Genomic DNA, 25,738 nt, shown 5'->3' on the forward strand with positions numbered 1-25,738 from the left:
GGACAGGGTTCCTAACTGAGGTTCTCATGCTTGTAAGTAAGCTCTCATCACTGAGCTGTCTATGGCCACCTACTCCCATTTCTGAGGGCTCTGCCCCCATGCCCTAACCACTTCACTAAGACTTCCAGTCTCCAAACACAATCATCTTGGAGGTTAGGATTTTAGTTATAGATTCTGTGAAGACATAAGCATTCAGTCCACTACAGGCTCACAGAAAATGGCTCAATTCCCTCTATTCTTTCCAAAACTCTATTCATCCTAATTAACAATTATGTAAATAAGACCAAATCCAACATTTATCCCGGTGGTGCCTTCCCTGACATTTCCCTTTTCCAATGATTCATGTACCTCTTAGGCTAATTATCCTGATATACAAGTATTTCCAGTCCACGAGATTGTGTTCTTATCTAATGGAACTTTAAAAAAAACCCACTTTTTGATATAAAAATAGTATATACTGTCTATTTGCTTCTGCATCCAAATATTTGACAGCTCTTATTTTAAGCTCATCTAGGTAATTGGTAATAAAAACTATTTATTAAATTTGGCTAGTAGGTTTGGTTTATTATGAATGTTGATTTTTTTAACTCATGACTCTGTTGCTTTGACCTTTACAGATTTTCTTATTTTGTTCCAATATTTTGTTTTTACTCTTCCTTAATTTCCTTGAGTTCTAGGCACACACCGTGGTCAGAGGCAAGCAGACTGCCTACTCAAGCACCTTTGGTTCTGTTTCTTCTCCAAGGACTGTATGAGGCTCACTGAGTTCTCGACAACATTCGTTCCAACTTGGGGAGGAAGCTCCTGTATTTTTTCGTACCTTGTCAAAATCTTTCAGTCGTTTGAAGATCACAGAAAACAAAGTGCTTTCATCATGGAGTCATGCGGAACAAGCACTGCAGCTTCCATGAGCTGTCAGAGCCTTATGACAGAGTCTCTGCCTCCGACGAGCGCCGGAGGGGAGAGGCAGAATTTCACGTCTTTCTGAGTGTTCTCACGTCTACTTTAAACCGTAGAAGGCTTTATGTAGGATTAATCACAAAACGCCATCATTTGAAAAATGAAGATCAGGTGTGTTGCCTTTGTTAAACAGGGTGAAGGTTCAATAGTTTCTGTGGGTCTTGGGGATTTAGTACCAGACTTAACGCCCCCCACCCTCCCAAGGAGATATTTTTTAGTTTAAGGAAAATAAGGAAGGAAGGAAGGAAGGAAAGAGAGAGAAAGAAAGAGAGAAAGAAAGGCTTAGACATCATTGCTCAATATCACATGATTTTAGTTAAAGAAGTAACTGCAGAAGATATTTTACACAAGAAAAAATTCCCATATTAAATTAATATGAGTAATGAAGCCCCACTGCACCTCAGGCTTCATAGGCTTCACCTCAGCTTCTGAGAAGGTTTGCCACGCTATTGAAATCCTCTACTCACTTTCTTGCATGCATCTTAATGGTCTCATGCCATCATTGTATTTTAGGTGAATTTTTCTCAGTGAATCATGTTTATCAGGAGACAGGTATGAACCTATCATCTGCTTCCTTTAAAGTGAATGGGAGGGAAAAAAAAACAAAACAAAAGGAAAAGTAATGGGAAGCTAATCTGAGAATCTCTGCTGCGGACAATGTGTTTAGTCCTTGCTAAAACACATGTGAGGCTTAATTCCATAGCATGACAGTATTCAGAGGAGATGGGATGTTTAAGAGCTGGTCACTAGGAGCAGATGCAACCTCACAAGGGATTAATGCTTGTTTCTAGGAGGTGGGTCAAAAGCAACTGGATTATTTACCAAGAGTGTGAGTTTTTCTAAATTGAGGTCACTTGGTGAATTTTCTTCCTCATCTGGCCACTGTTGTGCATATGTCTGGCAAGCATAGCCCTTTGCCTTGTTGTGGCACAGCCAGATGATACCATTCTGTGTGGACACCATAGACACCAGAACCACAAGCCAAATAAGTTTGTTTTCATTATAGGTATTCTGTATGCAGCAACCTCAAAATGGCCAGGCCTGGTTTCCCTTCTCATTCATACCATTTTACTTCCTTCTTACTTAATGCCATCCCATATCCTACAGAGTTTCACATTCCAACAGACACTGTTTTATTCTGGGAGGCAGAAATGGGGGCTAACTACAGAAAATGATTTAAACATGCCTGAATACAATCAGAGGCGATTTACTGACTATTGAATCCTTGGAGAAAAATGAACAAAAGAAACACCAACTGAAGGGGTTTAAGCAGTCCAGTAGCTTTTTCAAAGCTCAAATAAAGAAGACCCTTGCCTTTGGGGCCTCCCTTGGATCTGACTTGCTTTCTCACCCTGCCCTTCTTCTATATTCACATGGCCTACATGCCTTGGGGGTCAAATCCCTCCACACTGCATGCAAGTCTTCTTCCCAACCCCATTTCTTCTCTGCAGAGGCTCATCTCCACAGAGACCATCTATCCTGACAGTGTTGGCAATTTGGGTATCTATTACAGCTGAAGAGAAATAGCCAGGAAAAGAAGGGTTAGCCAAACTAATTACTTTTAAAAGCATTTACTAATTTAGCAGTTCTAGAATTGTCTAATATCACCTCAAAAATTAATGGGGAGAAAGATAGCTGAGACAAAACTCCACACAAGCTCTCAAATCTCTAAAGGAAAACAAATACCTTAGCTGTTCTAGGCTAAGGACAGAGGGTCTGGAGGACAAAAAGAGGATGAGGTAGAGAAGAACAGACACGTGGAGGTGACAGGCTGGGTGACACATCATTTTTCACTGGCATCCACTGCACACAATGCTCTATGATTTAAATATTATCTATTTTCTAAATAGCAAATATTACATAGAAGAGACAATTATAGAAAAAATATTAATGCTTATCTTGGGGTATAATAAAATGGCCAAAGAAATTTAGCTGCAGTCTATACACCTGTTTCCCTTCAAGTTGCCATTTCTTTATATATGGTTCTAGTTTTTAATATTGGAGTTTATGCCAACAAACAAGAACATCAATTGTCTTACTATAGGAACAAATATGAACTATTCTTGTCTTTGGTACCATGTTTAAACATGTCTAACACACTATATAGCAAATTTCACAGAGGGTCATAGTTCAAACTAAGATAAAAGGTTCTGCGATGGCCCACTCCCTGAGCCCAAGCTGTATCCACCAGAAGAACCAGCACTTCCTCAGTCTGCCATGTGCCTTGCCTGTGGTATTTGCTCTGACCACTCAGACCTCACTCCTATGTTCCAAGAATCCACAGACTAAAGTGAAGGGGAACAAAATAAGTGCTCAGTACAAAACGTGGTTAAGTGTGAGATGTGTTCATGCCCCATGTGCACAGGCCAGGTTGGCCATCACTGTAGAGGTCAAAGTTACTATTGGTCTTTATATTTTCTTGTCTAATTCCAGGGACAACTGAACATTCTGTACAGGAAATAAAGTCTCCGTAGGGTAAACTTATTCAGAGGACAAACCCTGGCAACATAGTCAAGAGGATTTGGCCCACATGGCAGGTCAACAGTCAAATCTGTTATTTCCAAAAGAAACCCTCAGCACATGGTACAGTGGTGCTTTCAGGTCCCATGGAGGTCTCTGACCCAGCACAAAATGACCTCTGCACCCAGGCTTCTTCAGGAGAAAAGGCAGGTGCTCACAGGCTGATGTCTAATGAAGATTGCTCCAGGGAGTGTCAAGAGGGCACCTTGAGAGAGCCAGTCATGGTCAGGAGTAGCTGAGAAGCTCTGGGTTAAACAGGTTAAGCAGTTAAGTGAGCCTGATGAAGATGATTACCGGAGCCTGTCCTTCCTAAATCTTAAATTGAAAAGGTCAAGTGAAAACCAAATTGTAGGTCCCCTAGTTACCTCAGCACTGGATTCTGTCTGTCAGAAGCCAGCACTTGTTGAGCACACTGGTCCTGGCTTCCAGAGCACCCAACTCACTTGTACTAAATTCTATACCTGCCTCTCCAACGGTCCTGAGCTTCATGGTAGTCTGTACATTTTAACCATTAAAGGTCAGGGCATGGCTTTTTTAGAGTTCTATCAAGTTCTCAGAGGCTCCCAGCGAGCCAGATCACCAACTCAGAGGTGCCATGCCAGACACACTAATGACTAATTTCCTTCTTCAGAATACTCAGAATGAGTATCATGCACGCAGGATCAACCCTGAGGCCACATGTTCTCCTTTCTTTTCTCTCAGATTTGCCATATATGCTGGTTACCTCCATAGGATTCAACTCTCACTTCCCATCCTCACGGTGCGATGTGGCAGATGGTGTGATCCCGATTCTGCGGATGGGGAAAGGGAAGTGCGGAAGGCACTGTGCTCAGGGTGCATGGTAAGAGCGAGAAGGGGGGGATCCACACATTGCATGTGACTCCCCAAACTCCCCACATTCATACCTTACAGCACGCTCACAATGTGTCCCCTCTTCCTGAAGTGCTCCCCAAATCTGCTAATCCAACTACGGTTGTGCCATTTCTTTTGTCTCTCAGGCTTCCTGTAGCTCTCCAGAAGCAGTAAACTCCTTCATGAAATCATTATGAAAATTAAATGAGATGAAATACAGTCAGATGCTCCTCTACTTCTGATGAGAGCCACATCCTGATAAAGCCATTCATTGTAAATGGAATCTACCGAAAAGGAAAAGGGCAATTAATAAATGCCTTTTGAATATCCAAGCATAGCAGCCCTGCATGTGCAAAGCACCAACTGTTTTCCCTTGTGACTGAGAAGATGGTGTGAGGATGAGTCTTTGCTCAGAAGAGCCAGAGGATTAGATCAGGTACCTAGGGTAAAGACAAACGGCCGACTCAACGCAAGGTTCCTATTGAATATTATCACTGGACATCTATCAATCTACAGTCTACACTAAAAGCACCATGTCTGCACAGAGTTGAGATCAGTGTGGCCACTAGCAGCAGCTGAACCTCATACTGTAGGTTTCCTAATTCCTGCAGAACTGGGCTCTACCAAGCTAGGTCTCAGGTTGGATCGTCAGTTCTGAGAAGCCTTCCTCTACCATGCTGATGCGTTGATGTCAGCCTCTTCTTTGGCTACCTCATCTTTATAGAAGAGTATCCTTCTGCACCTGCAGAGCCCACAATTCCTCCCTTTCTCCCTTGTTCCTCCCTCAAAAGTGGCATCTCTTTATAATAGATTCTTTATACCAAATCCCAATCATCCATATGGTTTCTGCCATTTGCCTAGACTCCAACTAAAATCCCCAGGAAAGAAGGGATGGAGAGACTAAGTAGGGTCTGTAGTTGTGAGCCTTGTTAGCATAACTGGCTAATAGCAAATCACCAGCAGAAGAGCCAGAAAGCCCAGTTCACAACGTGAATCTAAAGAATGAAATGAAGAACAGGCAATGCTAGTCAGATGCTCGGAGATGGCCAAGTTGTCTCCAGTGCACATCTTCTGGCTGCCTACGGAAATTTCAAAAGTGCCAACTCTATCCTCTTATGACACCCGTAAGGTTTCCCATCCCTGCAAAGGAGAAGACTGCAACTGCATTTCCTCCCAGGTAGAACTTAGAGACATCAAAAGGAGCTTCATCAGGAAAGGGATGGGGCGGTGACTAACCAGACAGAATGAGGGTGGGGACTGATGGAGGAGGAAGGCTAGAGGTGTCACTTATGCCTGGCAGGTGTCCACAACTCCTATTTATAAGCTACTGCAAGTCTAGCTGTCTGCTGCCCTGGAGCCACCATTACAGCAGCAACAACATGCAGCCCCACACTCTATTAGTCCCAGACTGTTTTGCTTCCCCAGTCACAGCCTTTATTACCTAGCAATGTTGTGAGAAATTTAGCCTACCTTTGAATAAAACAGAATCAAACATCTTCCTATAGGCCGTTTGTCAGAGCTTCCTCGCCAAATAACTTGAGCACTCAAAATGGTTTGCAGTGTTTCACTGCTATCCACACTTGAAGGGATCTGTTCCCTACAAGCCTGAATCCAATGAGTGTGGTGGGCAAAATTTCTTCTGTGCAGTTTCCCAAGACTTTTATGATCATCTTCTTCTTTCTTATCCTTCTTATCCTTCTCCTTTTCTCCACCCCCCCCCATCTGTCTGTCTTGTTTGTCTATCTGTGTCTTGGAGGATGGAGGCTGAGGACAGTGGGAAGAAAGGGAGGAGACTGCCTCCTCATTGTATTCGAGTCAAGTCTGGCTTTCTTTACTTCATCTGCTGTCTCGATTAGTCTCAGAGTTAGGAGAATTACTGTGCTGCTGGGCAGAGGCCAGGGAGGGCAGAAAACCTGCATGCTGCATAGAGATTCCACAGTGCAAGGTGTTCCCAGGTGAGTCAGAGGGCCCTGAGCTAGAGAGCCTTGGCCCTCACGAGGGGATGTACTTGTCATTGCTTAGCTGTCTGCAGGCCGGTAAGTGAAGCAGAGCCATGGCAGTGCTCAGGAACACTGGCTGGCTCATTCTTTCTTGGCTGTGACAAAGAGGAGGTCAAAGGCTGGATCAGGAGGAGGGAAAGAGCCAGAAAGGAGGCTTGAGAGCCAGGAGGGAGGCTTGAGAGCCAGAAGGGAGGCTTGAGAGCCAGGAGGGAGGCCTGAGAGGCAGGAGGGAGGCCTGAGAGGCAGGAGGGAGGCCTGAGAGGCAGGAGGGAGGCCTGAGAGGCAGGAGGGAGGCCTGAGAGGCAGGAGGGAGGCCTGAGAGCCAGGAGGGAGGCTTGAGAGCCATGAGGGAGGCCTGAGAGCCAGGAGGGAGGCTTGAGAGCTGGGGAAGATGGACAGTAAGGAGAAGATACTGGTGGAGTAAAAGGGGCCATAACAGGCCCGAAGAAGTGTGATGCATGGTTCTCTTTAGGTGACTCATGGACCCTCTCCTACTTCCCTTCTGGGCTTCTTAGGGACCTGCAGTGGCCTGCCAGAAATGCTGACTATTGGGAACAGGACACATTTCATGGCTATGAAACGTATGGAAGACTCAAGTAGAGTATGTCCTCTTCAGAGACAGGGTGTGCTCTGCCCCTCTCAAGGGCTTGTGAAAGTGACCGGTAAGCCACATACGGTAACCTACTGCTGTAACCCCAGTCCCCTGGGGGGGTCACACCAGGAAGGTCTCATGTATGAAGTCAGCCTGGGAAACATTACTAAAACACAAACAAACAACAAGCAAAAAAACGTGAATAATAAGGCAGAGTGGAAATGCACTCTTAGCTTGAAGCAAAGTCACTAGAAAAATCTAAGACGTCAAGGACCTTCTGTGAAGCCCTGGCTAGCCTCAAACTCACTATACTTCTATCTGTGCTGCTTTAGAAGATGTGGCAGGCTAGGATAATTAAAGAGATCAGAGTAAATTCTCATAGCTGATACTGACTGTTGGTTACTCTTCCTGTGGGTAATCCACTTGCCTAGAAATTTCACTCATTTTAGAGTTTACAAAACAGTGTGCTAGGCATCAAGAAATTTAAAATGAATATAAGAGCTAAAAATGTGGTGATTAAGAAAAAACATATATGCAAAAGAGAAGCAAAATCTTTCTTCTTTCAACAAACAAACAATAACCAAAAAACCCAATCAAAGGAACAAGAAGCGCTGATGAGGTCAGAACAATTAGCAGAGTTAAGCTATGTGTCTGCTGACTGATAAAATATTGCATAGGGTTAGAATTTCATGCATGGAGTTTAGGGTTAAAGATGTGTCTGCATAGTGGATTGGTCCCATCTCCTGTCAGTGAATTGTATGCTGGAAATATTCTTCTACAAGGTAGGCCATGGATTTGAATGAACACTGATACTCCTGACTTCCTAACTTTTTCTTTTTCTTTTTTTTCTTTTTTTTTCTTTTTTTTTTTGGAGCTGGGGCCCGAACCCAGGGCCTTGTGCTTGCTAGGCAAGCGCTCTACCACTGAGCTAAATCCCCAACCCCCCTGACTTCCTAACTGAAGGAAGACCTCTGCGTTGGAGACGATGGTCATGACTTCATGAATCTAGAGCACATGATAGTGCTGGGTTCTCAACTGGCTGTGTACGTGAGCCCCTAATCAGCCAGAGCCACCCTGGTGCAGGGGGCACTAATATTTGTTGTTATGGAAAGATGCTCAAGAAACCCCAATGAATTGGGAGCCAGTGCCCCAGGCTCCAGTGCTCCAGGTTCAGTCTGAAACATGGAATCTCACTGTTCACTGGCTTCACATGCGTCCTCACATCACGTCTACCCACAAGACCCAGATGTGTAGGACTGTCACTTTTAAATATATTGGCATATTTGTGCCCTTTCAGTGTGCTAGGTACTTATCTAAGGAGTCTATACACATCTTAACAAATAGTAATCAAAACCCATCTTAGCAGATATGAATTATGGTTTTCTCAGCTTATAGAAAAGAAACTAGAGTGCACTGACTTCACCAAAGTCACATAGCCTCTACGTGGAGCTATGACCCCAGCCTGTCTGACGACAGAGTCTCTGCTTCTGATCATTAAGACTGCCAGCTCATTTACTCGTTCCTTTTTCAAAAATGTCCTGTATCTCTACACATAAAGCTTTTAAATCACATTTATCCACAAAATGCAGAAAATAAAATTCCACTTGGAAATGACTTGTCAAAAAGAAATATATGCAGCATTTATTTTCACAAAACACTTTCCTGATAGTGTGTTCCCAGTGTCAGTATCCAGGCTCTGCAGAAGCCACTGGCACTCTCAGATGTGCTGTGTCCCATGGTGCTTCATCTCAAGCTTATGCAGTCACTGAGGACTGCTGCAGCCCAGCGCATCTGGAGAGGTGACCAAAGCCAGCCTGCAGGCTGAAAAATACACCACTGCTGATGAAGCTATGAGTTGTGCTGTTTTCAAAATTAAAAAAATGATTTTTATTATTGAGGTGACTGGCAGAGATGAGCCAGGGCTGCTGAACATTATGTGCTAGAACGATTAATCCCCCAACTCGAGAGCATTTACTGTGTGCTGACTGTGGTAAATACTGTTCCAGTGATTTCCACAAAGCCCACACCAGATCCCAACTGTGGATGCCGACATGGGAGCAGAGAGGCTGAGGAGCTTCCGGCATTGCATTCAAGCCATGTAGATCAGGGTGGGCACTGGGCAAGTCAGCTGCAGCCCCAGGCTCTTCATACACACACAGTCTTAGACACAAGAACTTCATCACCATCTTGGAATATACATGACCTAGAGAGAATCATAGCTGGCCTCAGGAACCACTCAGAAGGCATTTACAGTAGCTACAGTAAAATAAAGTTGATTTCATGGTTAAGTGTTGAATACCTCCCATATATTCAGAGATGAGTATTTTGTAAATACTCATATATTGTGTTGAAAAATATCAAAACATAACATCTGAAAGATAATGTGGGCAATATAGTCCCCTGTAGAGTGTAGGTTGTTTTGACTCATGGCTACACCACTGAAGAGGATCGTGGTTGCTTCCGGCCACCCAGCATCACAAAAGAGGATCTGAGCACGTCCTGTCAGCCTGGGGAGAGATCAATGTTCACACTGAAGGCTGAGATGTAGTTGGTGGCAGAACACTTGTCTAGCATGCTTCATCCCCAGCACCACGGTAAGCATGGGAACACATGTACACATGGACACAACTCACAACTACAGTTTGTGTTTCATTTAGACTTGCTTTGGGAACATGTTCTTATACCATTCAGGCTGAGCTCAAACTGGTAATCCTATCACTATGCTGAGGGCTGGGACTATAGGTGTGTGTCACTGTACCAAACCAAGGCAGTTTCTCCTGGATATACATCACTTTTGCAGCACTGTGAAGTCAATAATCCTACCACAAACCATAGGTCAGGAAGGTGTGTTCCAGGCTCTATGATGACAAGACAAATACAGCCTGTGAAGAAGTTGAGAAACACCCACCACAACCTAGTGAATAGCGAGGGCCAGCTCTCTAGGGAAAAACAGAAAAGGGAAAGCTAAAAGTATCCTGGGATGCTAGAAAAAAATAGTTCATCTGATAGAGTATTGATTCCAAAGAGATGACCCCTATGGCCAAGGTGTGAGGACAAAAGTGCAGAAAACAGGCAGCTAAGATCCTGGGACACAAACTGACCTCAGTCTGAGATCTGACTTGATGACCCTTGAAGATCGTCAAGGATGTGCAGGGAGTCCAGCATTAGATTTGTGGATCCTCACAAGGAATTCTAGAAAGTCTGTTACCTACTGACAATGAAATGAATGTTGATTACTTACAAGAGATACTCAGCATAAGGCCTCCTGGGAGGAGGAGAAGTTTAATGGTGGAATATACTGGTTTAAAAGAAGAAGGCCTGGGCTTTCCTCGTAAGCAAAGGGAAAGGGCAGACGTGAGAAAAAAGACAAATAGGAAAGCTGTTTTGCAATCTCACCAGCTGGTTTCATACAGAGCTTGTAGAACTGGCAGCTCATTGGCCAATATTATGTTGCTTTGTGTTTTCAGATGCACGATCTATTAACATAGGAGGGTCAGTGTCACGTGGGTTTCCAACTTATCTATTACAACCAGGTGAGTGAACTTTACTGGGTTTGGACTGTCTTTGTGGCTACAGTAGTGGCTGTATTTTAAAGGGGCTGCAATGTTCTACCACCCAAAACCCAGAGTCCCTAAGCCTGTGACACTGGACCCCTTCACTTCTTTACATCCAATGCTTGGTTCCCACATTTGTGTTGGATTCAACTCAGCACTAACAGTATCTTTTGCAGAAGTGGGGACAGCACATCCTAGAGAGACCAGGGTTACCTTTTCTCATTTTCATTGGAAAATAAACCACCAGCCATGACCATTGGCCTTGAGCATTTCTAGCATTTCCTCCCCTACCCATCAAAAATTAGTTTTAAGCTCTTAAGCACATAGTATTCATAGAATATATAATTTAACAACACATATTTAGTACACATATGGTCCCACTTAACAACCCAACATGAATGGAAATATTATTGTCTCCTGAGACTAGTGAAACAGAGTATAAAAGTGCGTCAAACAGCACAATTTGGACAAGGGTAGGTTACCCCCAGGGCTCATAATTTTGAGTGAGGATGGAATGTTTAGAGAATGTCCACAGATGTCTTCTTTAAAGGGTTTTCTACCTCCAGGTAAGATGGCAGGCTAGAATGAGTACCTGATTACAGTATGGGAATTAAAGGGACTAAAGATGTTTTATCATACAATCTTCTACTTCTCTAACTCTGGAACGGCTCAGTACAGCAGATGCCATCTACCACTGGACGTGTGGATTTTACTGAGCTGGACTTGCTGTTTCTGCAATCCCCAGGACAGCAGCCCCACCTCCACCGCAGGAATCTCCTGGGCCAAGGAGGTTAGCAGATCCTTGCCAGGTAATCTATGAAAACAGCGAATGTAGGGATTCCATAGAAAGGGTTCTTTCCCAGGGACTGCTGCCAGGGCCACCACCAGCACCTGGATAGAAAAAGGCAAAGATTCAACAGTTAATTGCAAACTCTGAAGATATGGGTAGCTATGGGTATTGCAGGAACAAATTGTTCCTGACCCTGCAGGCACGCAGAAATTGTGATTGGGTGGAATTTACCTTAGCTACTCACAGCTGACAGAACAGAGTTCAGAAAATGCCATACACAAGGGGAGTTGGGAGCTCACATAAGAAGAATGGGACTATTTAAAAGCAATACTGAATACTGCCCATACCAGGACCAAGGAGCCCAGGCAGCAGACAGCCAAGGAGAGGAAATCAATGTTCAGACCAGTGACCTCATTTTCCTCTATTTCCACCCAGTGCTCCTTCCCTCCTGCAGCTATTCCTCATCTGCCAGGGATTCCATTATCTAGTATCTCCCCTAGCTCTGTTCCTTCCCCTAAAGCTTTCACAGATACAGACAGCACTGCAGCTGGGAACACTGTCCTACAGCTCCATGACTCTCTGACTTTCTGCCAGCCTCTCAATCCCATTCCCATTCCTATTCCATTTGTCAAAGCCCAGAGGCTGACCTGATTGTAAGATCCCAGTACACGTCATTACCTCTTCTCTCCAGTCCACTGTTAACTCTAAGTCCTACACATCTACCCCGTTTTCTACTGCCTCAATTATTCCCACTTATGTCTCTCTTCTCTCCTCCTAACCTAACAACTTAGTATTTATCACTGCTCACCGTGATTGCTGCCTCTTCTCTTTTTTTACTCCCTATAAACTAATCAACAAGGGTCTGTTTATAGTTACCTGCCACTCTATTATTGAAATGTGCCAAATATTACTCGACAGTGGCTGTTGCAGTAGAATGTAATTAACCTACATGGACAGACCGGATAGCATCTAGAGCTCAGGACACCAGTCTAACAGGCAAGAACATTACCTCAACTGTACTACAACCCAGTCTGTCCACACAACGGACAGACAAGAACATTACCTCAACTGTACTACAACCTAGTCTCTCCACACGATGGACAGACAAGAGCATTACCTCAACTGTACTACAACCCAGTCTGTCCACACGATGCAGATAGATCCACTAAGAGAATAAAGGCAGCCTGACTTAGAAAAACCCAGACCAAAATAAAAACAGTAGCAGCCAATTTTAGCCAATAATCTAACGCTAGATGGGCAGATCCTGGAACATGTTGCACAATAACATGAAAAAGCAACGTAACTTATCTCCTCCCAAAATTCAGAACTCCATATAAAGACTGCTGATGAATATCTCCCCAAATTAGCAACTCTATATTAATGACTGCTGATTAGAATGACTTAGATGAAATTCCAGAAGCAGAGTTCTGAAGAATGATTATAAACGTGTTAAAACATCTAAGAGGACTCCAACATTTTCCAAGGGGGTACAGACAACTGAATAAAATATGGAAGTCAATCCACAACATAACACAGTTTAAAAAGAGACAGAAATACTGAAGAAAACTCAAACCAAAGCAATTACAGAAATGAAAAACACAAGGGTCAAATAAAAAGCTTGGTGGAGAGTACAAAATAGATCTTGTAGGAAGTAGAATATCAGGGCATGAAGACAAAATAGAAAACTTAAGTCATATGGCCAAAGTCAATGATGAATTTTAAAGTAGAATTTCCAAATTTAAGGAAAAAAGGCTCATCTAGATTCAAGAGGGACACATAATACCCAATCTTTTCAAAATAGAAATTCTTTTGTATCATATCATAGTTGAAACATTTAATGTACATAACAAAGAAAGTATACTGAACATCACAAAAGAAAGGAGTCAAGACACATACAAAGGCGAGCCATCCTAATAATTGTTAACTTTGTAGTCCAAACCATGAAACACAGAGGGCTGGGCCTCATGTCTATCAACTTCCACCCCAATCAACCCAGTCTCACACACCCAGAGAAACTACCTGCCATAATTCATGGTAAAAGAAAACCTTTCCTGCATAGTAGCCGGCTAAAGGCATTCTTGACCACAGAGCCAGCTCAACAGAGAATGGTAGAAGGAGTGCTTTAGTCTGAAGAGACACATTCCAGAAACTACATGAGGAAAAACAAATGGTGCTATGACACTGTTTAAGTCAGGGTTCTCTAAAGGAACAAAATTTGATAGAATAGATGTGTGTGTACATGTATATATGTGTGGATTAGAGTGGTCTGTAGACTTGGAGACTGTGGTGTAAGTCTAAAAATGGTTGTTTCCCAATGGAAAGAGCAGTGATCTGGTTCAGTCCATGAGACTATGTGTCTCAGTAGTCCCAATCTGGTACTGGAGTTTGAAGAAAGTCCTGCAGTGGTGCCAATCTTTAGAGTACATTGGAATCATCCAAAAGAAGTAGGTTCTAATCCCAGTGAAGGAATGCCTTGACAACAGAATGGATGAACTTGACAGTGAGAGTGAGGGCAAGCAGGTAAAAAAAGAAGCTGCTTCCTCTATGTCTTTTTTTATGAGCTGTGACCAGTATGTGTGACACAGATTTGGGGTGAATTTTCCCATGTCAAATAATCTAACAAGGAAAAATCCCTCACAAGGGTGAGGGATGGGGTGAGGGAGGTATTAGTTAATAACAGACATAGTCAAGATTAGCTATCTAGTCTTATAAAACAAAAGACCAAGAAATCCCCCGTCACTACTAAATCAAGAAAAGGACAGAGGACAATATGAATATGTAGCTGTCAATTCTAATTCTGAATATCAATATTCTCAAGTCATCCATCAAAAAAGAAATACAGATGAGCAGACCAGATTAGTAAGCAGAATACTTTTCCATGCTTCCAAGAAATACAATTTGCCACCCAAGATGAACACTGTCCTAAAAAGTATTCTAACCAAATAGAACCAAGAAGCAAGCAGGTGTTGGCTCTTCTAATATCTGACAAAATAGGCTTCACACCAATTCTTGTCCAAGAAGATAAGGAGGGTTCCATTATACTGAGCAAGAAATCGATCAATCAAGAGGAAATTACAATTCTAAATATAAACACATAAAATATATGTGTATCCAATTCTGTAAAGCAAACATTACTAGATTTAAAATCACAGATTAATACCAACAGGGTAACACTGGGTGACTTCAAAACCTCACACTCCTCACCATTAGACAGATCAAGTATACAAAAACTGAATGCTAGAATTAAATGAAACATTGAGGAAATTAACTGAACAGAAATATATAGAATATGCTTCAAAAATACCAAATACACATTTTCTGAGCACTCCATGATCAAATTAAGACACAAATCAAATTTCAACAAATATAGAAAAATTTAACAATGTCCCACATTCTATCTGACAACAATGGAGTGAAGCTAGAAATCAACAGCAAAAGAAACTATTAAAATACACAAATTCACGAAAATTAAAAACACATCATTGAATCACAAATGGATTGTTGCAGAAATTAAGAACTAACAGGCCCTATAACTAAACACAACTTATCCAAATCCACGGGACACAATGAAGGCAATCTGAAGAGGGGAGTTCATAGCTTTAAATGCCTTCATCCCCAAACTTGGTAGGCAGAGGGAGGTGGATGTTTTTGAGTTTGGGAGAGCCTGGTTTACATAGTGAGTTCCAGGACAGGGCTCTGTAGAAGGATTCTGTACTGCCCAATTCCCACCCCTAAATCAGAGACATCTCAAATAAATAATTGGATGATTAACCTTAGGGCATCACAAAAACCATGGCACATCAATCTCAATCCTCAAAACGGCACATGGAGAGAAATAATGGTCAGGGCAGAAATAATGAAATGGGTGTGTGTGTGTGTGTGTGTGTGTGTGTGTGTAATGAATTAACTTAAGAATAAGTTCAGGGGCTGGAGAAATCGCTCAGCAGTAAAAAGCATAGACTGCTCTTCCAGAGGTCCTGAGTTCAATTCCCAGCAACCACATGGTGGCTCATAACCATCTGTAATGGGATCCGATGCCTTCTTCTGGTGTGTCTGAAGACAGGGACAGTGTACTCACATACATAAAATAAATCTTAAAAAAAAAAAAAACCAAAGCAAGTTGGTTCTTTGAAAAGATAAACAAATTAGAGAAAACCTCAGCCAAATTAACTAAAAGGAAGAGAACACCCTATCTAATAAGGTTGAGCTGAGAAGAGAAACATTACAGTAGACCCTGAATATGAGGCCATACTTTAAGAAATGAGGGGGACAAGAATACCCCTGGCAGGGAATAGAGAGGCAAAGATTAAAACAGAGACAGAAGGAACACCCATTCAGAGCCTGCCCCACATGTGGCCCATACATATACAGCCACCCAATTAGACAAGATGGATGAAGAAAGAAGTGCAGGCCGACAGGAACCGGATGTAGATCTCTCCTGAGAGACACAGCCAGAATACAGCAAATACAGAGGCGAATGCCAGCAGCAAACCACTGAACTGAGAACAGGACCCCCGTTGAAGGAATCAGAGAAAGAACTGGAAGAGCTTGAAGGGGCTGGAGACACCATATGAACAACAATGCCAAGCAACCAGAGCTTCCAGGGACTAAGTCACTACCTAAAGACTATACATGGACTGACCCTGGACTCTGACCTCATAGGTAGCAATGAATAGCCTAGTAAGAGCACCAGTGTAAGGGGAAGCCCTTGGTCCTGCTAAGACTGAACCCCCAGTGAACTAGACTGTTGGGGGGAGGGCGGCAATGGGGGGAGGGTGGGGAGGGGAACACACATAAAGAAGGGGAGGGGGAGGGATTAGGGGGATGTTTGCCCGGAAACCGGGAAAGGGAATAACACTCGAAATGTAAATAAGAAATACTCAAGTTAATAAAAAAAAAAAAAGAAATGTGCAATCCACTATATTGGAAAACCTAAGAAGTGAGGGATAAATTTCTAGATGCAGATGAACCAAGGAAGTTAAGCATATGAAGGAATTACTTTAAACAGACCCATAGCAACTAATAGGATATAAATAGTGATTAAAACTCTTCCACCAAAGAAAAGTCCAAGGCCAGAAGGATTCAGTGCAGAATTCTATTAGTCCTTTAAAAAAAATCAACATCAATATTACTCAAATTATTCCATAAAATATAAAAAGAAAGAACATTTCTAGAGACTTTATATGAAGTTAGTACTAAAATCTGATAAAGGTCCAACAGAAAACCCAAGAATTTATAAGGCCGTTTTCCTGATGCAAAAATTCTCAACAAAACAAACCAAAACAACAACAACAACAGCATCAAAACACTTGTAAATCGCATGTAAGAAAATATCTGTAAGATGATTCACCATGATCAAGTTAGTTCATCTATTGATGCAGGGATGGTTCAGCACATGCAAGTCAATAACCATAATTCACCACATAAATGGACTCAATGACAGAAATCACATAGTCATTTCAACTGATGCAAACAAAATAGGCCTTTAATAAATTCAACACCTCTTCATGAGAAACCCCGAAGAGCCTAGGGAGGGAGGGAACATATATAAAGATAATAAGCCTATAACAAATACATAGTCTTCATCATGTTAAATGGAGAAAACTTCAGAGAGTACCTACTAAAATCAGAAACAAGATAAGGGTGTACACATCAACCTCCCTTATTAAATACAGTGCTTAACATTCTAGTTAAAGCATTCAAACAAACAAACAAACAAACAAAAAAAAAAAAAGGAAACAAGAATACAGATAGGAAAGCACGACATCAAAGTATCTCTACCTGCAAAGTACACTGCAGATCTATCCCACATCCCAAAGAGTCCAGCAAAAACAATCTTAGAACTGACAAATGCTTTCACAAAGTGTCAGCTTATAGAATCCATCAGTAGCCTTCCCATATACGAAACATACACAGTGAGAAAGAAACATTCCTATTCCTAGTAGCAAGAAACAAAACACAAGATTTCAGCGTTAAACCTGAGGCTCTTTATCTTGTAGGAAAAGAATAGAGACAACATTTCAGGATCCAGGCTCAGACTAGTGCAACTTTCAGACATCCTCACAAAGAAAGGTTTCTTTGTGAAGTGGACTGTGGTTGATACACAAACTTGCAATGGGTCAAAGTTCAGAGAATAAGTGTCAGTGGAGCGCTCAGCTACACATGAACATCTGTATCACTCTTTCACTAAGGCTTAAGGACTGCCTTAGGAAAGGGGGTGGAGAGACTAATAACTCTCTGTAATGAGTCAGTGTTTTCTAGACAAGATTAGTATTGTACTCATGAACTCATGGAAACTGTGGCTACCTACACAAGACCTGCACAAGATCAAGCTAGATAACATTTAAGTATGGAGTGGGAAGGATTCATGAGCTCTACTACTAACAGAAGAGCTATGGAGGGCGGATGGACTCTGGTGGTGGAAAGAATCAGATTTCTATTAGGATGTGGTCCCTGGTGGTTCTACTACACTCCAGGGGATGGTTCCATACCAGGAAGTACATAGACAGTACTAATGAGAGTCCAATTGTACCAGAGAACTCCTACAGCTGATAAACAACTTCAGCAAAGTGGCTGGATATAAATTAATTCAAACAAATCAGTAGCCTTCCTCTACTCAAAGGATAAACAGGCTGAGAAAGAAATTAGGGAAATGACACCCTTCAAAATAGCCACAAATAATATTAAATACCTTGGTGTGACTCTAACCAAGTGAAAGATCTGTATGACAAGAGCTTCAAGTTTCTGAAGAAAGAAATCAAAGAAGATCTCAGAAGATGGAAGGACCTCCCATGCTTATGGAGCAATTTGCAAATTCATTTGGAAAAGCAAAAAACCCAGGATAGTGAAAACTATTCTCAACAATAAAAGAACTTCTTCGGGAATCACCATCCCTGACCTCAAGCTGTATTACAGAGCAATAGTGATAAAAACTGCATATTATTGGTACAGAGACAGGCAGGTAGGTCAATGGAATAGAATTGAAGACCCGGAAATGAACCCACACATCTATGGTCACTTGATCATTGACAAAGGAGCTAAAACCATCCAATGGAAAAAAGACAGCATTTTCAACAAATGGTGCTGGTTCAACTGGAGGTCAGCATGTAGAAGAATGCAAATTGACCCATTCTTATCTCCTTTTACAAAGCTCAAGTCCAAGTGGTTCAAACACCTTCACATAAAACCGGATACACTGAAACTAATAGAAGAGAAAGTGAGGAAAGGCCTTGAACATATAGGTACAGGGGAAAATTTCCTCAACAGAATACCAATGGCTTATGTTATAAGATCAAGAATCAACAAATAGGACCTCATAGGAGTGCCAAGCTTCTGTAATGCAAAGGACACCATCCATAGGACAAAAATGGCAACCAACAGATTTGGAAAAGATCTTTAGCAATCCTATATCTGATAGAGGGCTAATATCTAGTATATATAAATAACTCAAGAAGTTAAACTACAGAGAATCAAATAAGCCTATATAAAAAATGGGGTACAGAGCTAAACAAATTCTCAACTGAGGAATACCGAGTGGTTGAGAAGCACCTAAAGAAATGTCCAACATTCTTAATCATCAGGGAAATGCAAATCAAAGCAACTCTGAGATACCACCTCACACCAGTCAGAATGGCTAAGATCAAAAACTCAGGTGACAACAGATGCTGGCGAGGATGTGGAAAAATAGGACACACCTTCATTGTTGGGATTGCAAGCTGGCACAACCATTCTGGAAATAGTCTGGAGTTTCCTCAGAAAATTGGACATTGAACTACCTAAGGACCCAGCTGTACCACTCCTGCGAATACACCCAAAAGATGCTCCAACATATAACAAAGACATGTGCTCCACTATGTTCATAGCAGCCTTATTTATAATAGCCAGAAGTTGGAAAGAACCCAGATGTCCTACAACAGAGGAATGGATACATTTACACAACGGAGTACTACTCAGCTATTAAAAACAAGACTACATGAAATTCTTAGGCAAATGGATGGAACTAGAAAATACCTTCTTGAGTGAGGAAACCCAGTCACAAAAGAACACACATGGTATGCAATCACTGATAAGTGGATATTAGTCCAAAAGCTTGGAATGTCTAAGAAAAAATTCACAGATTACATGAAGCTCAAGAAGAAGGAAGACCAAAGTGTGGATGCTTCAGTCCTTCTTAGAAGGGAGAACAAAATACTCATGGGAGGAAATACACGGACAAAGAGTGGAGCAGGGACTGAAGAAAAGGTCATCCAGAGACTGCCCCACCTGGGGATTCATACCACATGTAGCCACCAAACCCAGTCACTATTGTTGATGCCAAGAAGTACTTGCTGACAGGGAACAGATGTGGGTGACTCCTGAGAGGCTCTGCCAGAGCCTTACTCGTACAGATGAGGATACATGCAGCTAACCATCGGACTGAACAAGGGGACCCCAATGGAGGAGTCAGAGAAAAGACTGAAGGGGCTGGAGGGTTCTGAAACACCATAGGAAAACCAACACTATCAACCAACCAGATAACACCAGAGCTCCCAGGGACCAGAGCTCACCAACCCATGAGTACACTTGGAAGGACCCATGACTCCAGTCACATATGTAGCAGAGGATGGTGCTGTCCAGCATCAATAGGAGGAAAAGCCTTGGTCCTGTGAAGGCTCTTTTCCCCAATGCAGGGTGAATGCCAGGGTGCTGAGATGGGAGTGGGTGGGTAGGAATAGGAGCATCCTCATAGAAGCAGGGAGAGGGGAAAGGGGGTATGGAAGAGAGGGAAAAGGGATATGGGAGAGGGGGAAAAGGGGATAACATTTGAAATGTAAATATATAAAACATCCAAAAAAAAAAAGAAAGTTAAAAAAAAAAGAGAGTCTATGGGCTATTAAAAACAACAAAAAGAGGACTTGAAAGCAGTAGGGGTAGGGAAGTCGGGTGCATCTGGGTGGCATTACAGGTAGGGATAGAAGGTGAATATGATCAAAATACATTGTATGAACTTCTTTATGAATTAATATAAATATAAAAAGAAAGATGGGGGTTGGGGAGATTTCCATAGTCAACTAAGTCCAGGAAATACAAATTCCCATTTTTTATTATAAGGCTACATAGAACCTTTAAAGTAACCTTTTTGGTTCACCAAGGAAACTTCATCAAATTGGAGCCTAAACATCCAGTAGAGGCCACTAAGGTGGAGACCCAGTGGAGACAGCCATGCTGGATCCTGATGGGAGGTTTCCAGGTACAGCAGAGCTCACACAGCAAGGCTGAGCTCCGGCTTCTCATGTCCAGGGCAGAAGTGTTTCTACTGTAGGAAAAATGGTAACCACTGTTGGAAATGGTTTGTCATGTAGCTGTCTACAACTGTACATTTTACATTTTAAATCCCAGAACTGTTTGATATTTCCTTTCCTCCTTGTTATAGAGTAGGGGTTAGGGTGAGCCAGGACTGAGTGTTCTGAATAAGGCCCCTCACTCCCAGAAACTCCTTTCAGCATGTACAAACAGCATGTGCCAATTTACCAGTGGAATTTATATCATAAATATAATGTGGTGGAAAGGATGGGTTTTAGAACATGTCCTGGTTAGTTTTTGTCAACATGACACAAATTAGAGTCATATGGAAAGAGGAACTCTCAATTAAGAAAACACCTTCAGGGGGCCAGGGAGATGGGTCAGTTGGTAAAATCACTGGCTACTCTTCCAGAGGAACCTGGTTCAAGTCCCAGCACACACAGGGTCTTTCTCCTCACAACTCAGAATTCACAGTTCACAACTGTTGTTAATCCCACAGATGGGAGGAGAATGACTACTGATCCACTTTATTATGGCCAAACTAATTAAGTGAGCTTAAAAGAAAAATGAAGGAAGGAAGGAAGAGAAAATGTCTTTATAAAATTGTCCAAGAGGCAAATCTGTTGGGCGTCTTCTTGATTAGTGACTGATGTGGGAACACTGTGGCAACTGTGCATGGGGCCGTCCTGGGGCGGGTGGTCCTGAGTCCTATAAGAAAGCAGGCTGGGGGTTGGGGATTTAGCTCAGTGGTAGAGCGCTTGCCTAGCAAGCGCAAGGCCCTGGGTTTGGTCCCCAGCTCCAGAAAAAAAAAAAAAAAAAAAGAAAGCAGGCTGAACAAGCCACCAGGGGCAATCAGTAAACAGTGGTACTACATGGCTTTGGATGCAGTTCCTATCTTGAGTTCCATTGCTTGGATTCCCCTGATGTGACTTGAGAGTTGTATGTTGAAATAAAACATTTCTTCCCCAGGTTGCTTTTAATCATGGTATTTTATCACAACAATTGAAACCCTAACTGAGACAGAGCATAAAGAATAGAAAATGTCAAATCATGAATTGAGCAATGCAGATTTAGAAAAATAAATCAATTGTTTATAACCTTGTATTTATGTAAGGGTTATTTCATTTGCTGAAACCTATTAGTTTATGATCATACCACTTCCTTATTAATTATCATATTCTTAATTGAAATATATTCTGTATTGTGAATCTATCATATAAAACAGTATTAACTACAGCTAAAACACTTCTAACAGGAAGAAATACAACCATATATTTTGATGCTTAGTGATTGACCTATTCATCAATACAATCTTTATAAATTAGTAATCACAGTATTTTCATTTTAGGAATAAAGAAAACTAGATGTGAAAAGGGTGAAAAGGGGTTGAAGCCATGGCTCAGCAGCTAAGAGCACTGGCTTCTCTTCCAGAGTTCCTGAGTCAAATAGCCAATACCCACAAAGCAACTCACGACCATATATGACAATAGTACCATGGGATCTGATGTTCTCTTCTGATGTGCTACGTAGAGACAAAATACACATACACATAAATAAACAAACCCTTAACTGTCAAAGAGCAGCTGAGAGACTGACTGAGCATTAGTCTGATCTTTCCACTGAGATACAAGCGTAAGTGTTGTCAGTACTGTACAGAGCAGCATATCGTAATAGTGAAAGTACTTTGGGGCTAGTGAGATGGCTCAGCCAGTAAGAACACTTGCTATTCTTCCTTAGGACCTGGGTTCAATTCTCAGCATTCACACAGCAGCCAACAACTGTCTGTAATTACAGTCTCTGATGCATTCTTCTAGCTTCTGTAGGTCCTGGATACTACATGGTGTACAGACATATAGACAAGCAAAACATCCATACATACTAAATAAATATATTTTTTTAGAATTTAAAAGTACTTTGATTTCTGTTCATTAGTCATCTGATGATTATTTTGTGTGACAATTCATACAGCCACCAATTAGGCACATATTTTGATTCCATATACATATACATACATACATATATTCCTTAGTCATAGTGGTTTTCAGTGAAAACACTAAAAAGAAGGCTTCTTAACAATGTGGTTTGTGTGAACCGTAACACTAGGGTTTTTAAGACACCAAGAATCCGATCCAATGTACCAACAGTCACTAATACAGAAATGTACCTGGCAAACACTTGAAAAAGAATTGTTACCTCTTCCCAAACTCTTCCAAAATAACCAAATAGAAAGGAACCACTTCCAAATTCATTTTTAAGGTGAGTGTTTTCCTCAAAACCTCAAAGAGAGGGAGGGAGGAAGAGAGGGAGGGAGGGAAGGAGGAAGGGAGGGAGGGAGGGAGAGAGAGAGAGAGAGAGAGAGAGAGAGAGAGAGAGAGAGAGAGAGAGAGAGAGAGAGAGAGAATGCAAAAACAGAAAATTATGGGGGACTGATACACCTCTAATAAATGCAAAATTTCTTTAAAAAAAAGCACTACTCAAGTAAGTTAAATAACCCATTTGAAAGAACAGCTGGCTGGATTAAGTATGGTTTTCCTTGGAATATAAGAATGGTTCAACATATGCAATTGGACCCATGTGACAGTCCACATCACAGAAAGAAAGATAAAAATCACATTATCATCTCCAAAACACTTAAAATACATTTGACACCATGGTCCGTTGAGAAGTCTGAACAGAAGAGATGAAAACATGGACTTGTAAGTTTATCCACAGTTTAGAAGCTATGTGGGCAAAATGCCATCCAAAGTGCTCTGCCATAACAACAGAGCTTCCCTCCCCTTTGACTTGCTGTAATAAGCAATATAGACAGACTAGGGGGAAACATTCTTTTCTTTACATAATCTTTCCCTTAACAATGAACTATCTTTTTGGACTGGCATATTAACTTCTTAAGAAAAACAGACAGACAGACAGGCAGGCAGGCAGGCACGTACACATGAGTGTACACACACACACACACACACACACACACACACAGAGAGAGAGAGAGAGAGAGAGAGAGAGAGAGAGAGAGAGAGAGAGAGAGAGTTAGCTCCCATAAATTAACTTGCAAAAAGGAGTGTGTTATATAAGAAAGCTGAGGGGCTGGAGAGATGGCTCTTCCCAAGGACTCAGAGTCAATTTCCAGTACTGAGCTGACAGCTCACAACCATCTGTAATGGGATCCAACTCCCTCACGCAATCGTACATGCAGCAGAACACCAATCGCATAGAAAACCAACCAAACAAACAAGACTGCCAGGTACGGTGGTGTACATCTTTAATCCCAGGACTTAGGAGGCAGAGACAAGAGGATCCCTGTAAGTTCAAGGCTTACCTGGTCTATAAAGCTAGGTCCAGGACAATGGGGGCTACACAGAGAATCCCTGTCTCAAAAAAGAAAACAAAACCAAAAACCAACCAATCAAACAAACAAAATCCCAAAAGGTCTGAGTCCACTTGACTTTAAAACGTTGAGAAGCTACATATTAACAGCTCCAAGTAAATCTATTATCTTCTGCTAACTGATGCCCCAAGAGCCTCATTTTTGTTTGTTCATTTGTTTGTTTTCCAGGTCAGTGCTTAACAGCACATAGTACAGTTCTGGTAACAAAGGGAACATAGCTCAACATATATACTCTTGCCATAAATAAAAAGTCTATTTAACAGTAAACACATGAAAGGTTTCCCTCTAAGACGATTTGCAATGAGGCAAGACAGAAATTCTCTCTCATCATCCTCCTTCAACACAGTCTAGGGTTCATACTTAAAGCAAGTAAGCAAGAAAATAAATACAACATACCCTTACTAGGAAAGAGGGAATTGTTTTTATTTGAAGATGACAGTATCTTACATACCTACAACTCTAAAAATGTCACTGAAAACTCTTAGAGACAATAAAGGAATTAATTCATGAGGTTTAAGGATATTACATTAGTTAACATTTTCATGATAAAATCATGATTAAGGCAATCTAGAGAAGAAAAAAGTTTATTGGGCTTACAGTTCCAGACAGTAAAGCCAGTCATGCTAGGGACGCATGGGTGCAAGTAGCCCATGCAGCAGAGGCAGGAAGCTGAGAGCCCCATCTTCAACTGCAAGCTACAAGCAGACAAGGCTTCTTCTTGAAACCGATTGCAGTGATGTCCTCCAACAAGGCTGTACCATATTAACCCACCAAACACGGATCAAGTGTTCAAATGCCCCAAACGACAGGGGACATTTCTCATTCAAATCAGCACAAATACCAAATCAACATACAAAAATCTGTTATATTTGTATATAATAACACTGAATTGTCAAAAGAAAAGAAAGAAAAGGAAGAAAATCCATCAAAGAAAAATATTTTGAAATAAATAAATCAAGGAAATGAAAGATTTATAAACTGAAATAAATTGAATAATATACAAACAAATAAAAAGCTATCCATCCTGTCTATATTCATAGATTAAAAGAATTATTTCAAAACATTCATCTTAGTAAAAGTGATCTATAGAGTCTATGAATTCAACATCATTCTAATGATATTTTTATAAGACACAGAAAAACCTTGAATTAATATATACACAAAAGAACAGAAGGGCCATGGCATTCTTGAACCTAACGAATAAAGCCAATGAAATCGTATTGTGTGCTTTATACTACATTAGAATCTAAACATTATTATTGCTGCATAGAAACAGAGATAGTTGGAACAAATAGAGAAGTCAGAAATAAGCTGACTTAGATGGGGTAATCTTTGACAAGGTTTCCAAAAATACAGGGTAACAGGGGAAACACAGGTTTTTCAATCAATGACTTAAGACACCTGGCTACCCACATGCAAAGAGAATGAACTTGAAAGCTTGTTTTAAAACCCATATAAAAATCTATCTCAAATTAACCAAAAAGTTTTAAGATCTAACTTTAACTTCCTATAGGATAACACAAGAGTAAAGCTCTTGAGCACAGGATTATGAATGTATGTATGTGTGTACATATGTATGCATGTATGTATGTATGTAGGCAGGTAGATATATTACATATATATGTGTATATGAGTAAATATAAACACACACACATATGATACCAAAAGTTTATATAACAAAAAACAAAAAATGTTTGACTGCATCAAAAAACATTTCATAGCAAAGAAAAACATAATAAACCTATGGGATGAAAAATAATACTTGTAAACTTTTATCAAAGTAAAATTTTACAGACCAAGGAA

At 41.3% G+C, this 25,738-nt stretch overlaps 1 protein-coding gene across 50 annotated transcripts in view; it reads right to left on the reverse strand.

The window, feature by feature from the left end:
• Positions 1 to 25,738, reverse strand: part of Fars2 (phenylalanyl-tRNA synthetase 2, mitochondrial) — a 434,171-nt gene that overhangs the window by 145,132 nt on the left and 263,301 nt on the right. For 4 of the 50 annotated variants that reach the window (XM_087590581.1, XM_087590583.1, XM_087590582.1 and 1 more), the window contains one exon: positions 10,787 to 11,369. In XM_087590581.1, the coding sequence (XP_087446707.1) occupies positions 11,148 to 11,369 (222 nt within the window). In that variant the 3' untranslated portion in view covers positions 10,787 to 11,147. 50 annotated transcript variants of the gene reach the window in all.

Source organism: Rattus norvegicus, chromosome 17, assembly GCF_021556685.1.
Source record: "Rattus norvegicus strain SHRSP/BbbUtx chromosome 17, alternate assembly SHRSP_T2T, whole genome shotgun sequence".
NCBI classification, from domain to species: Eukaryota; Metazoa; Chordata; class Mammalia; order Rodentia; family Muridae; genus Rattus; species Rattus norvegicus.